General features: G+C 41.7%; 1 protein-coding gene across 1 annotated transcript; it reads left to right on the forward strand.

The window, feature by feature from the left end:
- The first annotated feature begins 12,195 nt into the window (after positions 1-12,195).
- On the forward strand, positions 12,196-15,250 carry kcng1 (potassium voltage-gated channel, subfamily G, member 1). Its single transcript, XM_049754470.2, has 2 exons — positions 12,196-12,972; positions 13,744-15,250. The coding sequence occupies exons 1-2, from the start codon at positions 12,196-12,198 to the stop codon at positions 14,521-14,523; spliced, it is 1,557 nt and encodes a 518-aa protein (XP_049610427.2). The 3' UTR covers positions 14,524-15,250.
- Positions 15,251-15,819: the final 569 nt, after the last annotated feature.

Raw genomic sequence — 15,819 nt, forward strand, 5'->3', positions numbered from 1 at the left:
GGTTGTAAATATAAATAATTTAGTCCTAAAAATAACAGTTTGATTATTGTTTGATAGTTGCATTTATTGGGTTTACTAACTAGCTTAAATTTAGCATGTGGGGAAACTATGTTTTAATATTTGATGCATTTACATAACTCAAGGGAAAAAAAATATATATTTTCTAGTATATAATGTTAAACCTTTTTGTGTACCTGCTTTTACAAATAGTATGCAAAATAGTAAATGTTGTAATTTGTTTGTTTTGTCTTTGAGGTTTTTCCACCTACTACTAATTACTGAGACCACTTGCTAACAACAAATGACTCCTGACAAGTTGTAAAAATCACTGGTGAAGAAAATAATAGGAAAAGATGGATCAGCAGTCTGGTTATTGAGTAGAATCCAGTGTAATGTTCATCTTTGTACAACCCTACAAGTGTGTCGAGAAGCAAAACACTTGACACTTACATCATTCTAACATATTTTCACTAGAAAGTAATATTTTAAAACGTGGCTTTTGGAAACTTGTCATTACTGTAGTTAATATAACCTGAAAATTTCATTCATTCATTTTCATGGTCGGCGTATATCCGGTGTGGCAGTGTAAATCAGATTTTGGTCATCTTGGAGACGAGCGCAGGCCGGTGGATCTGTGAGAGAAAGGGCTGCGCTCCTGTGGGAGAGGCCAATCAAAGCAGCACCTTTCATGCCATTAAATGTGGTTAAATTGAATGCTTAACACATTTTGCCCCTGCCTGAAATGACAGCTAGGATGTGTGCGGCAGGAGGAAAGTGTTGTGTCGGCATGGGGGCAATGGTTGTCATGGAGACAGCCTGTTTGGTGCTTTCTTTGTGAATGAACCCTGTGTTCAGGAAGGCTTTGGTCTATGATGTCAGTACCAATGAAAAGACGGCACGTGGGTCTTGCTGTATCCAACGTTGCCGCGCGCACATATGCCCATGTACCACCGTGACTCATGTGCCCTTTCAGCACTCAATGCCTTGCTGGCTCTGAGGCGTGTGCAGAAAACACACATAAATGAAACGCATAATGAGCTCGGCATTTTTATTCATGCACCTTTCAATAGTTGTCAAAGACAGAAATCTAGCTAAATGTCTGTATGCACAGTGGTTAAATCGGTTTTGCATTTACCGTAATATATGTAGTCATGCACTTAAATTTAGTTGGACCCACATGCTATGTATGCTGATCCTGGTGGAGGGTGCACACTGCCCCCCTGCCCCAAGTCAGTTCCTGTAAGGAAGTATAGGTACACTAAACAATCAGGATTGTTGCTTTTTGCTGAAGGAAAAAAAAAAGCTCACAGGTTCACAAAGATTGGAACATTTGTTCCGACAGAAGGGAGTTTATTCTATGAACCACTGATCTGTGTCAGAAAAAAAAATAGAAAATGGCTTAGATTGCAGTTTATGGTGACAGGCTAATACCTGGATTGTAATTTAAAACAACAATGTATAAAGTGTTGCTGAGTGTAACCGTGTCTCGCAATTGATTGTATTGAGAATAGCATCTCCACTTTTGCCATAGTGACCCTGGCATATAATACCTGTGGACCAACCAGACTTTAACGTGTCATAATCATATTTATCATGAAAGGTTTGCAATCCTATGATTAACATAAATAAATTGTGTGTTGATCAGTTGATCAGCTCATTAGCTGGTGATGGCAGCCCATAAACAGAAGCCACATGAATATTTAGCAAAAAACAGCTGCCGCCTACCACGAGTAACACTTCTGAGGTCCCCACCAATGCCGGTGTCAAAGTTGTTGAGTTTATGTAATTGCTCCTGTTTGCATTGGTTTTATACTGGAGAGTGAATGCGCAGATTTATTTGGAGTTTTGTTTGTTCGGTGTGGAGCTGCCTCGCGAGTATACACAGCTGTTCAAACTGGGACCGGGTGATATCGTGCCTAACGTTTCCGATTAGCCATTGAATCCCTAAACTAATTTGCATTAATTTAATCAGAAAATCATTGATAATCCACCACCACCGTGGGTTCTGTGATCGTGGTCCTGCTATTTCGCAGATTTTTCATTTATTTATTTATTTATTTATTTATTTTTAATTGTACAGTTTGTAACTATTTTATTCTGGCTCCCCATGACTTTATGTTCAATTCCACTATTGATCACTAGATGAAGCACAATATTTCTTTTGACTGTAAATTTGAAAGAAGGATGTTGTAATTTGCATCAAGTTAACGCAACCTTTCTTCTTTTTTTGTTTAAAATTTTCCAGCTTTATTTCAAGGTGCAGCCTAAAAAGAGGCTGTTAGGAGAAGACCTCAGTCTGCTGCGCCGATCTTCAAGCATCTCAGGTGTCTTGAAGGTGGGCGTATGTGTGGGCTTAAGAAAAGCCGGTCAATTGATTTGTGTGCAATGAAAGCACACTATTTCTTGTTTGAGGATGGATTATTATCAACGGTGTTATTCGACACAATTCTTAAGCATCCGTTACCATTATGAGGCCTGAAATACTGTACGTCCACAGTAAAACATTCTACTACTCAAAACAAAGTTCATGTTTCATATAATGCCTTGATAAAAATGAAAAGTTTTAATGTACAAATTGCTTAAATGTTTGCTAACACAGAGTAAGTCCCTTATAAAGAAGAATAAATTTGCCAGTTCATATCCCACTTAAGATGGTGCATAGAAGTTGAGGTTGTGAATTAAGTTTATTTTTAAAGGGGCTTGATGTAAGTGAGGTCAAAGGTAGTCTGTTTTCCCTCACTGCTCATGTAAACCAAATTACATGGCTGCATTTGACAGCTGAAGAGATATCTCCGAGGAGCGAGTGAGTGGCATCAGTGGTTTCATGTCCGAAATTAGATTTCCACGCTACACTTATTCATTCTGCACACCAAGAACATTTCTTATCTCATGGCCCCTTTTTCTTTGCCATCATTATAATTTTTCCACTTGGCTTGTTAGCCAGATTATCAGCATAGCTAGGGACAAAAATAGTGTAAAATAAGCAGATGATTCATTTGACTGATAGTTGAAGTCATGATTTTTATGGAAACATCTCTTCCTGTTATCCATCACTTTCATGTTTCTGTGAAAATCATCTTTGGAGATGGTTTGTCATGTCAGCTGATGTGACAGGGACTCAAATCTATTTGTCATACCACTAACTATAGTTAATGTGATTTGTCTTGACACTTAAATTGATGAAATTGCCTTTTACTAACTTAACCACTACAGTTGCCAGGGTAACTATAGTTCCAGATTCATTTAATTTGAGGCACCACATCTTCTTCACAGTTTGGAGGTTTTTAGTTCAAATCTCAATTCAGGGCCTCGTGTGTGGGGTTTGAAAATGTGTACATTTAATAATGGTCCTTGTAATGTGGCAATTTGATCCTGGAACTGATTGTTCATTTTGTCAGAATTCTTATGGGAGATATAAGATGACACAAATCTTTCCATACAGACAAACAATTCCGCAACATGCTAAAAAGTATTTTTGTTTATGATTTGCATGAGCACGAATAAGGCCCTGTCAGACTGCCCTCATTAGCGTTTACTAAAGCTCCATATTGTCTTTGAAAATGAAGTGTGAAAGTGTCAACCATCTGTCACCAAAGCTTCTGTTTCAGTGCCAATTTACAATCAGCCAACTGGTGTCGGTAACAGTATATGTGCAATAAGATTTTTTCATTTCCAAGAGTATGTTCATGCTTGTCAGTGGTGATAAGAATGATAATATATTAAAAAAATCGGCTCCTAGATGCTCGTTTCCACACTGAATAAACCAAGCAGGAAAGCTTCCCTGGCAATCAGAGGTGTGAAAGTCTGAATTTAAAATAGCTAGTTCATTATCAATAGCTGCTGGAGAACATTGTTCCTGTAATGCATCTCTAATAATAACAATCATCACGCACGTGTCACTGAGAGGCGGACCTCATTAAATGGCACACCGCAGAGAAGCGAGCCGCCGTTTTGTGATCAGCCGCCCTGCTAAGCCAAGAGTTGACATTTTCATTCATCAAGGGTCACAAAGAGAACAAAAAGCAAGAAAAAAAATGATTCCATTATTATTATTTCGGTTTAATTACAATGTTTCAGCAGCACCGTGGCTTCCCACAAGTAAATCGATGAGACAGCAGTAATTGGGTATTGAATCCGTGCGAGCTGCTGCTCACCTAAAGACAAGTGCGTAATCCCTCCATTACCTTGAAAATCAGATCTATGCATGTTAACACTAATTGGAGTGTTGTCACTTACAAACATACTCAAACTGCATGTAAACTGCCTGCACTTATGCTCTAGCAGCAACAAAGTAACCATAGAAACGAAATTAAATTTAAAACTAAGGATATTTATGTCTTCTCTTTTTGAAACACAAGTGCAGTCACTTGCCATGCTATTGTGCACAAAAATTCATGTGGAGCAGTGAGATGGTCAACCGGTGGTCCGCGGCCCTTTAGTGGTCTTTGGCGTTATTCCAGGTGGTCCGCGAAATTAGAAATGGTAAATAATTGTAAAATTTTTATAAATAAATGTATTCATTATTTAGACTTAATTTATTTTCCAGCTAATTTTGTGACTCATTTAGCCATCCAAATTATGTAAAATATAACTGAGATTACCAAACGAGACATGCCTGTAAAGGTCTATCCTCCTTCTGTGCAAAATAAAATAATATTCCGCCAAGGTGTATCACTTGGCTTTATGAATAGGTGAGGCTTTGTCCTACAGGAAATGCAGCGTGGACGGATGGACGGATGGACGGGCGCGCGTAATGACAACCACCGTGTCATGTACACTGACATCTTGATGCTTTATTGTGACAAAGCGCTCACAGGGCACAGACCTTATAGCTATTTTTGGTTTCGAGTCATGTGAACTTGCGACATGTGAACGTGTGATGGCAAAGCTGCGAATCCACCAGAAGTGATATTACCATGCCAACTGTATTTTCTCCCTCCTGCTTTGTTTTGTGTCAGGCTGTGTGTACTCCTATGATATTCCTGTAAGAAAAGTCTAGTTCTTCTCAGCAGCTTCAAGGACAGCTGTTATTGTTGTTATCATGGCTGCTGAAATTCTTATGGGAATAGTAGAACACATGAGACGGAGTCTGGTGAGGTGCTTGAGTGATGTTTTCTTGGTTTTCTCTCATCTTACACGTGACCCTGAACAAAGTAGAAAAAGGATGGATAATCAATTGGAATCTCATGTCCCGAACTACTACCTTGGCTTCTCTAAACAGGATCAACAACATTAGGTAATCTCATTGTCCTCCTACACAAGCAAAACTCAAATCGTTTGTACTGCACAAACACTTCAATTCTCTCGCTACGAGGACAATATAAGCCCACAACAGATGTTCACTCATGGAATTCTAAATGTGTTGTTGTTTTTTTGCCATCTCTGTGGAAAGTTTATTTTCAAGAAATGCCTCCCACGTTTAGAGCTCTCTGTAGTTCTCCATGTTCACTAACACCGATAGAGGCAAAGTGGGAAGCTGCTTTGGTTGCCTTGCTTGGTCCACTGCATGTACATATAAAAATGACAAAGAGCCATTGTAAGCTAGGAATGAAAGTTAATGAGCATTTTTACAAGTTTAACAATATGACCTCCCGCCCCCTTTTTCACAGTGTGCTTGCAAACTTGCACATAATGCTAAATAAGAATGCTGTTGGGTGGAGATTGCTTGTGCGGAGGAGTATTTCCTGGAAACAATGTGTACAATTAGCCTGTTAACCCACTCATTCCAGGAAGCGGTATTAAGACTGATGGAGATTGTTGGTTGCCACAAGTTTGCACACCTAAAACATCGTACAGGGGGAAAATGAAATCCTTAAACAATATTCGGTAAAATAAAAGCAAGGCAAACAATAAATCTGCACCAACAATATTTTTCAAGGTTTACAGGTGCATAGAAAATGTTCTGGTTTCTGTGCCATGAAATGTTGACCTTACTTAATCTATTTAATTCATCCAGTTACACACAAAATTCTATTTCCCGTCTGAAATAACCCGTCCCCTCATACACACACACACTCTGCACTATGGAAAACCCGTATGCCATTTGGAAACCGAAAGTGATATGAGAGGCTCAGAGCTAAATGTCTTCGCATTTAAAAATGCAAGCCTAAAAGTAATAAAATGTTGATAGTCCAATTAACTAATATAACTATCTAACTAAATATGCAATCTAATGAAAGTTGCGTTCCATTACGGAATCACCCTGGACTGGTTGCCAGCACATCTACACTTAAAGACAACTTGAAACCCTCAATGTTTTTGGAATTCAGGAGAAAGCCAGAAAACCCACACAAGCATTGGGCAGACAAAAAACTCCACACAGGAAGGCCACAATCATGACTCAAACCTAGAGGCACTGAACTGTAACGCCAATGTGCTAACCACTCATCCAGCACGCTGCCTCAGCATGGATTCATAAACCTGCAATTATTTCCCTTAGTTGTGTCACACAAATCAAACTTGTTAATTTTACAATAGCCAGTACAAATCATAGATGTTGCCATGTTTGGCTTCTGACTCGCTTGTCATGTGTGTTTTCTTCCCATCAATCCAGAGATCACAAAAATTATTGGGAACAAAGAAGTAAATTTGACCCCTCAGTGCGTCGAAACTGGTTCCTTCCTGGTAGCACCACGAACCTTTAGTCCAAAGCTACAATCAAGAGCGCGTGATTATTCTTATTTAAAAGGTGGGGCGGAAACAGCCCCGCTCTTGAGAAGGCGGTTGCCATGGATTTCGATTCCGAACAGCCCATCCCACTTGTGATGTCAGCGCTCGAGATAGGGAGAGGGAATGTGAGCGAGAGTAGGGAGCTGAAAGGGGTTGGCTAGAGAGGACGGGAGCCTGTTGCTTATCATCAGCTGCTGTTGAACATCTTTCCTCTTTCACCTCTTCACATTTTTACCCCGGAAAAGATCTGCTTGGAATCAAGATCACAGTGAGTATTTTTCTTTTTCCATCTTCGTGTTGGGGTTGCATTGGTCTTTAGTCTAAACCTCATATCCTTGTGTGTCATAGTTTGCTCTTGCAGCCAAAAGTTGATAGCATTTGACTTTTTGTCGCCCGCCTGCTCCTCTTGGGTCAATGAAGCCGTTTTGAGACGCAAAAGTGACAGTGGCATCTGGCATGCCCTTTACAAATCACAGCCATTTGCATACTGGATGCAGCGCGCACACACCATGGTAACACGCTAACCCGCATCTCATCTCACGACGTGATGCTCGACCTTTTTCCTGAATGAATGAAGTTTTAAATGCTTGTTCTCTTTCTTTAGTTGTTTGATATTGATTATTTATTGCTGTAATTTGACAATGTCAGAAAGGCTTTATTGAGTTTGTACTGCAGTATAACCTCTAATTCCACAGTTTGTCGGTCAACAACTTTCAAACCTAAATTATTTTTTGAGAAAATTGCAGCAAAATAAATTCACTGCTATTAATAAATACAGCGTACTTTAATTAACTCAGATCATATGATGATGAGTTCTAATGCTTGTGTCTGCTTACTGTATTTTCCAGACTATAAGGCGCACCTAAAAACCTAAAATTTTCTCAAAAGCCGACAGTGCGCCTTATAGTCCGATGTGCCTTATAGTCCGGAAAATATGGTACTTCATGTCATTTCCTGTGGATAGTCTTCTTTTCTAATGTTCTTCCTCATGTGGATCTACTTGAGGCTGCCTTTTAGAATTAGTGTCATAAAGCAGACCCAAAAAGCCTTGAAGCAAACAAACAATCATGTTCAACAGTATTTGACGAGAGGAAATTTTGTGGAGCATGGGCAGGATTTTTAAGTCTGAGAAGCACTCTGCGGATTTATTTGTATTGTCACACCAGAGAGGAATATAATATGATGCGTCCTCCACCCCAACACGTCTTTCAAAGTTTGAAGCCAAGATGGATGACACGCAATAGATCATTTGCTCTCCCTCCTGCAGGTAATTATGGCTGTAATGAGACCAACTAATGACTTGTTCCAGTTTTAACTACTAATAGTAACTGTCTGATTCCCCTCCGCTAGTGCGCCGTTGTGGGAGGGAACATAGAGTAGACTTGCCATCCAATGGAAGATGATCCCTTAATTCCACCGAAATTTACCTCAAACAGAGGCAAGCAATCTACGTGACATGTAGGTGCAGGAGATCTGCGTGTGCAAAGTAATTTAAAAGGTGCCACAAGGAGATTTCCCTTTATGGATGATGTAAAGTTGACCGCTGTGGAATGGGCATTCCATCAAATCCACCAAAATCGGGTTACACCACCTGCGCCACAATTTAGACCTGCTTGTAGTTAGCCTAAATTCTAGTCAACCCTCTGTCACTACATTGACAGGTATGCCGAGGGCGTGTATTAGCAAATCCTCTTGGCTCGCCCAGCTGGATGACTTAATAGACTGGCCCCGGCATAAAAATGCATCAATTTTTACGCCGCGCACACGAGCACCTGGCTATGAAAATAGGGAGCTCTATTTTCATTTTTTTTAATTTTCTGGTCTCGTCGACAACCTTTCTCTTCACAGCAGGTTTTGAAAAGGACATGGCTGCGACTGAGTGACAGGATGTCTTTTCATCCCACCTGGGGTTGACTTTAAAAAAAAGGGGAAACGCCATGGCAACAGCATGGGGCCCCACCAACATTAAGGAACGGGTTGCAAAATAATCCTACGGGCTGCAAATTGCCCCGAGGCCATGAGTAATAGACCACTGCATTAGAGGAAGTCACAGATTGACAAAGTAACAGCGGTGCACCATTATGCATCAGTGAGCATCAACCGCATTCGATTTGGAGCTTTTGTAAAGACTGTATCATCTTTATGCAAATGTGAAATACAGGAGGAGCACAACTGGGCTACCATGAAATGTATCTCACATTTTATCCGTATATGACGGGGTGGGTCGGTTAACAAATATGGGTGACCAACAAATATTGACTGGAGTACCCGTCACAGGGTCACTGAGAGTCACAAGTCTGTCTTTAGTGCAGTGTGGGAACACTTCATGTTCAGTGACATGGGTGTGAAAATAATTGTGAATGGTTGTCTGTCTAAATATGCCTTGTGTTTGACTGGTCTCTTTTTTTTTTTTTTTTTTTGTCTTCCTAGCTTTCTATTTTACGGGTGAGTGCCCCCATCCCACTGATGTAACAACTGTGCATATACAGACCTTTAAAAGGGGTATTGGCAATGATGCACTTTCTGGTCACACTCAATGCTTCAGGTAGCGCCTGTAGAAAAGTGATTGTTGCCACACTCGACAGCCGTTAGTTCGCATGATTGCAGCTCGGCGGGAAAAGGGGAATCGCAAGATGGATTGTGAGCACTGATGGATTTATGGAGGGACAGAGAGCGCGAGCTTGATGTCACACCAGCTCAATCGTTGATGAGGAGGAGTTGAACTGTGTGAATGTTTTTTAGACTACATGGATTGCTTCGAGAATTTACAGAGCACACTGAGATTATTGACTCCGCCTATATGATGACCCGAGAATTTTGACTACACAGTAGTTTGTTAATCTCTTGTCACCATTGACGTAAAAATCCGTTATTTAAAAAAACACGGCACATTATGTTAAAAATGTAGATTTCAAACTTTAAATAAAATGACTTGTCAAGTCATGCAGTTCAGGTCAATGTTTAAACCAGTCTATTGAATACCAAGTTAAAGTTAAGACAGGTCTTGCATACATAGGTTTTAACCAAATAAGTCACAAGTCCTAAATTTGGTGTTTCTAGTCTGACTCGAGAGCCCCAATTTCTCATTTCAATCGCGATATAAATATGACCTACATTTATTGCTAAAACAGAAGTCCTGAAACATAACAGCAATCGAGGTACCCAGATTTCACATTGAGTAATTTGAGACGAGATTATCACAAAATTTAGTTTGGTGGCATGCTGTGAGATTTAATTTAAATCTTTGTGTCTTATATGACTAAAAATTGGAAAACTCTACTCAATTGTTTGGGTGTGCCTCCTCTTGTGGCTCGTTTAGTTTATATGTGCGGTAAATGCAGCCACTGTAGCCAGTACGCATCATCATCATCATTATTGCATAGTTCCTGATGCTGCACAAACATGAATGCACATTGTGGCGGACCACAGTCTTCGGGAGTCACTTTTCTCCTTGAAGTCAATGACAACTTTTTAGCTTCATAACACAATAGACACATAGACATTGGTCTAGAAGTGAGATGTTCCACACAAAGTGGTATATGGAGCTGTCTCCAAATTGAACGTGATTCAGAGCCAGTGAGAAATCGGGAGGTCAGTTCTCGGCTTTGGGCAACTTTCTCGAAGCAACATCCTCTTAGAGTCCATTAGAGGACAGTGTGCTGTTAACAGGAAGTGGATTAAAGAGGCTTGATGTGGTTGTGATGGTCATTTAGGGACGGACAATGTTCCAGTTTCAGATGACATACCAAAAGAAGACATGGCAAAAATAACAAGGCTGTGAGACTTATTATTGCTCAAGTGAGCAAAATGCAAATCCTTGGCTTTCAGACAATTTGGAAAAAAATCTTCCATGTTCATGATTTCACTTTGCCATTAATCTCTATTAACTCTATTACTATTTAGAGAGACATATTAAGAAATTGTATGTAATGTCACATTCTGAATGAAAATGTTCGTAACATTCACATTAGGTTAGCACAAAGATGATTCACACACACTGAGCTACAATGATTGACATGTAAGACCATCTAGTGACTGATAAGTCTGCCAATGCAGGAAGGCAGTACAGTGTTCCCTCACCTTCCCTTGGTGATATGTTCCTAAATATACACAATCTTTTAGATGTGTAAAATACATGTTTTAAAACCGCTCATGTTTAGCAATTCTGCTAAATAAAAATGTTATTTCCCGGTCGAGGTGGTGTAAAGAGAAGCCAGTGAGTCACCAGGCAATCTGGAGAACATGCCCCAAGGCCTGCTTGTGATCACACTGGCACACGTAGAGGCCAGACCACCGCCGATCTGGTAGAGGGAACAGCCTTCGTCGCCCATGTTGCCTTTCATCACATGCTAGCACATTCAGTATTTTTCTGGCAAGAAGAGGCTTTCAAAATACGCACACAAAAAAATGCTCCAGTAAGTGCGGAGAGGCAAAAGCACAGTCGGTTAAAGTGAGGAATCAAATAGCCTGGAGGGGTTAAGCATGATTTAATGCAGCTGGAGAGTGGCGTAGGCCCGTGCACATCCATACCGGTGGAGCTCTGTGGGTGTATTGATAACCTCTGCTGCACCAACACAACTTGGTCGACATGATTATTTTTGTTGATGTAAAGGCTTTTCATGTTGAAGAATAAGAGTTGGTTCATAAGGTCCAAGGTGAAGAAAGCACGAGTTCTGCTGCCACAACTCTGGCCTCTTCTTGTATTCCGAGCGAAAAAAATGCCATGGGATCTTTCAGCTTATGTTATTATTGTGTTGCTTTTTAACCGGCCGTGACGTCGTCAGACTTTTCCACTGAAGGCCCGTAACTAATGACCGGTGATGAGTTTCCCTCGCAAGTCTGGTCGCATTGCTCTCATCATCACTCACTCTGCTTAGTTGCTTGATGACCTGACACAAAGGATATTTATATGTATATGTATAGTAAAAGCAAAACAAAATACTATCAGGCCACTGTCAAATAAATCCAGCAATATTAACTTTTTTTTTTCTGTCATCCTTTTTGACTCCTTTACAAAATGTGCATTTTGACATGTAGATTTTAAAAGCTTTTAAACCCCCCATGGGTACGATGGAGGATTTCTGCAGGTGGAACATTTCCCTGAGTGTGACAGTGCAGGTGTCTAATAAGCATTCACTTCCTCACATTTCACTTTTAGAAGCCCACACATCCTTCCGGAACAGTACAATTGTTGCTATTAGCAGATGCAAGCGCTGACATTTTAATTGCTGACATCCAATTTAATTACTAGAATTGATTTAATTTGCTCAGGCAGCGGTCCTTGAAGCAGCACTGAACATTCTTCTTTGTCTTTTCCTGCAAGAACATTCTGAAACAAACTTGAGCCCCTAAAAATCACATTTCATGTCAACTACAGTGAATGCAACTCTTTGTTTTGGTAAACACTTTTGACAATTTTGATAGTCTTGATTATGTTGGCAAACAACTTAGAGTTCACTGATGTCCTTTCACAGGCGACAGCAGGGGAAGAAGCGGAGGCTCAGGCATGCGAGCAGGCCAGTAAACATGACCCTGCTGACAGGCGACGGCTCTGACTACGACTACAGCGCCTTGAGCTGCGCCTCCGATACCTCCTTCAACCCTCCACCCTTGCAGGAGCAGGAGGCCTGCAAGGGAGCCTTCTACAAGAGGGCGCAGCCTGCCCCCGAGCTTGCCCCCGGACGAGAACCCGCGTCACTGTCAAACACCCGCAAAGTCCACGCCATTATCAATGTGGGTGGCATGCGATACCAGTTGCCTTGGACCACTCTGGAGGACTTTCCATTGTCCCGTTTAGGCCAGCTGCACCTGTGCAGCAGCTTCGATGAGATCATGGGTATTTGCGATGACTACGACGTCACACACAACGAGTTCTTCTTTGACCGAAATCCATGCGCCTTCCGGACCATCCTGACCTTCTTGAGGGCGGGCAAGCTTCGCTCGCTCAGGGAGATGTGTGCCCTCTCCTTCCGGGAGGAGCTGCTGTACTGGGGGGTCCCGGAGGAGAGCCTAGAGTGGTGCTGTCGCCGACGCCTTCTACAACGTCTGGAAGAGTTTGAGGCAATGGAGCGGGCTGCAGAGGAGGAAGAACTGCTGCAGGATTCTTCAGATTCAGACAGCAGGGGGCGTCCTGCAGAGTCCTGCTTGAATTGCTTCATGACCAAGTTGAGGGACATGGTGGAGAGACCTCACTCTGGACTCCCTGGGAAGATCTTTGCTTGTTTATCGGTGTTGTTTGTCACCATCACTGCTGTCAACCTCTCCATAAGCACCATGCCTGCCCTGAGGCAGGAGGAGGAAGCGGTGAGTAGCATCCAAAAATTCACTTGAAGGGTACACGCTACACGCTAGTTGTACGTGGCTTTATTCCCCTGACAAGGTTCACATCCTTGGTGAGAAAAAAACCCCACCAATGATGAACACAATAAGGTTTCGACAAAGGGTTTCAAACTAGGTTTAGGGTTTCAAAGTAGGGTTTTAGACTATGGTTTGGATTTCACTGTAGGCTTTTAAAATAGGGTTAGGGTTTTAAAGAGAGTTTCAAACTAGGATTAGAAATTCAAAGCAGGATTTTAAACTAGGGTTAGCGTTTCAAAGTAAGGCTTTAAACTGAGGTAAAGGCTTTGAAGTAGCACTCTAAACTGAGGTTATAAAGGGTTAGGGTTAGGGTGTCATAGAAGACTTTAAAACTTGATGGGTAGGGATTAGGTTTAGGGTGAGGGTGAGGCTTAAAATAGGGTTAGGGGTTAGGGCTGAGTTGTCAAAGCTTCAGGTTAGGATTTAGGTGTTCGGTGTTAGAGTTAGGATTGTTGGTTAATTAAACTAAAGTAATCTTTTTAAACAGGTTTAAAAGTAAGGGTTTAAAATAGGTTTTGGGTTTCATAGAAGGGTTTAAAACTATGTTAAAGGTTTCAAACTAGGTTTAGGGTTTCAAAGTGGTGTTTCATTTTAAAATTAGGGTTTCAAACGATGGCTAGCTCAGAATATGTCCTTTAAGACTAGCTGAAGCCCCATAATGCAGTATCTCCCCCTAGTGGTTACTAAACAAATGTTGTTGCCTTTATCTTTGATCAGGGCACATGCTCCCGGATGTGCTACAACGTCTTTATTGTGGAGACGGTGTGTGTGGCCTGGTTCTCCCTGGAGTTCTCCCTGCGTTTCATCCAGGACCGCTCCAAGCTGACCTTCCTGCGACACCCCCTCAACCTCATTGACGTGTTGGCCATCTTACCCTACTACATTACACTTCTGGTGGACACCACCTCCGAGGGCGAGAGGCGCCCGGGCTCGGGCAGCAGCTACCTGGACAAGGTGGGCCTGGTGCTGCGCGTTCTACGAGCTTTGCGCATCCTCTATGTGATGCGACTGGCTCGCCATTCGCTGGGTCTGCAGACTCTGGGGCTGACCGCCCGCCGCTGCACACGCGAGTTTGGTCTGCTCCTGCTTTTCCTGTGTGTGGCCATCGCCCTCTACTCGCCACTGCTCTACCTGATTGAGAACGAAATGGCCGCTACGCAGGAGTTCACCAGCATCCCCGCCACCTACTGGTGGGCGGTCATCACCATGACGACGGTGGGCTACGGTGACATGGTGCCACGCAGCATCCCAGGTCAGGTGGTGGCCCTGAGCAGCATCCTGAGTGGCATCCTCCTCATGGCCTTCCCCGTCACCTCCATCTTCCACACCTTCTCACGCTCCTACATGGAGCTCAAGCAGGAGCAGCAGAGGATCCTGCAGAGGAGGACGCATTTCATGCTGCGTGGTCACATGACCGGTCTGGGGAGCAACCTCTCCCTGGATAGCGACATGCTCTTCCCCATCGGGTCGTCTGAGACCCGAGACTTGGAGGACTGACTGAAAGATGAATGGACAGAAAGGACAAGAGGTCTTCCCAGAGATGCAGCCCTTCTGTGTAGCAGCAACCTGTGGACAAACACGGAAAGAAGAAAGGATTGTAAAAAAAAAGTGTAATTTATCTTCAATTATCGCTTTAAGCATCGTTATCATACAACATCCATTATTTGGAAAATGTAGGTACGTTTCACCAATAAGGCTGAGGCCTACTATCTATGAGACTGAATACAGGAGCTGTATCAAAAATATAGGGTTAAAAAGTCACCACTAACTTTGGTATTTATTTACTTGAAGTGGAAGTCAATCCCCAAACTTTCCTCTATGGTAATCAGATTAACATTGCGTTTGTGGAATAGGAGTTAAGCAGCAAAATTCAACGATTTTTGTTCATCACGGCTCACCTGTTTTCTCAAGCTGAGCCATGAGATCTACCGCAACACATGATATTATGATGTTTTTGTATAGGCAGCGCTTTTGACACAGCTCTTGAATTTGATGCAGGTACAGGTTAACAATTAGAGCTCACCATTATGAAATAGTAACAATAGTTCCTCTGCTACCAGAGGATTTTTATGCAATTTTTCACAACTGATGAGTATCTTTCAGATTAATGTTGTCATCAATGTTGTACAGCCAAGATTTGAATGCCAAACTTCAGAACTGTGTTTTGTGGGTAAACTATGGCGGTAGATTGGGGTCAAAAGTTTTGTACTTACAAAAACAAAACTCGTATATGGAAAAAAAAAAAAACTTGAATCTGAAAATAAACATACTGAGCTTAAAACATGAAAATAAAATAATGCATTCAAAATAAAAATACTTGTTTGAAAGTTTTTTCGAGTTGAAGTTTTGCTTCCCCTTGGTCATTTTTTTATGGATAAACTATTGAGTTTCAGGTTTCACCTCAATTTATTTTTCAAGATCTGAGGTCTTCTTTTTTTCAGTTGCATGTTTTATATTTTCGGATTCCCTTTTTCAGGTTCAACTCTTGTTTTTTCAGATTCGCCTCTTTTTTTTCAGGTTCAAATCTTCTTTGCGAGTTGGATACTTTTGACCCGAATCTGGTGTGGGGGCGTGGAGTCACGAGTGACAGCTGAACTGGAAGGCTTGGAACTACGTTTCAGGGAACGTAGGAACTAAAACAAATGAAACTTGACGCCTATATACGGCATAGTCATGACAATGGAAGCCTTAGAATTGATGCCTGTGTCAAATCTATAAATACCCATTTCTGACACTACTGAGCTCAACAACAGATCTAAGGGCTGTAGATATAATGCCACTGAACAGAAGATG

This window comes from Syngnathus scovelli, chromosome 2 (genome assembly GCF_024217435.2).
Source record: "Syngnathus scovelli strain Florida chromosome 2, RoL_Ssco_1.2, whole genome shotgun sequence".
Classification (NCBI taxonomy): Eukaryota; Metazoa; Chordata; class Actinopteri; order Syngnathiformes; family Syngnathidae; genus Syngnathus; species Syngnathus scovelli.

What these genes read in the sequence shown, in the direction of transcription:
- kcng1 (XM_049754470.2), top strand. Translation starts at nt 12,196, where the DNA reads ATGACCCTGCTGACAGGCGACGGCTCTGACTACGACTACAGCGCCTTG. An exon ending in TGAGGCAGGAGGAGGAAGCG is followed by an intron (nt 12,973 to 13,743) that starts GTGAGTAGCATC and finishes ATCTTTGATCAG; the next exon opens with GGCACATGCTCCCGGATGTG.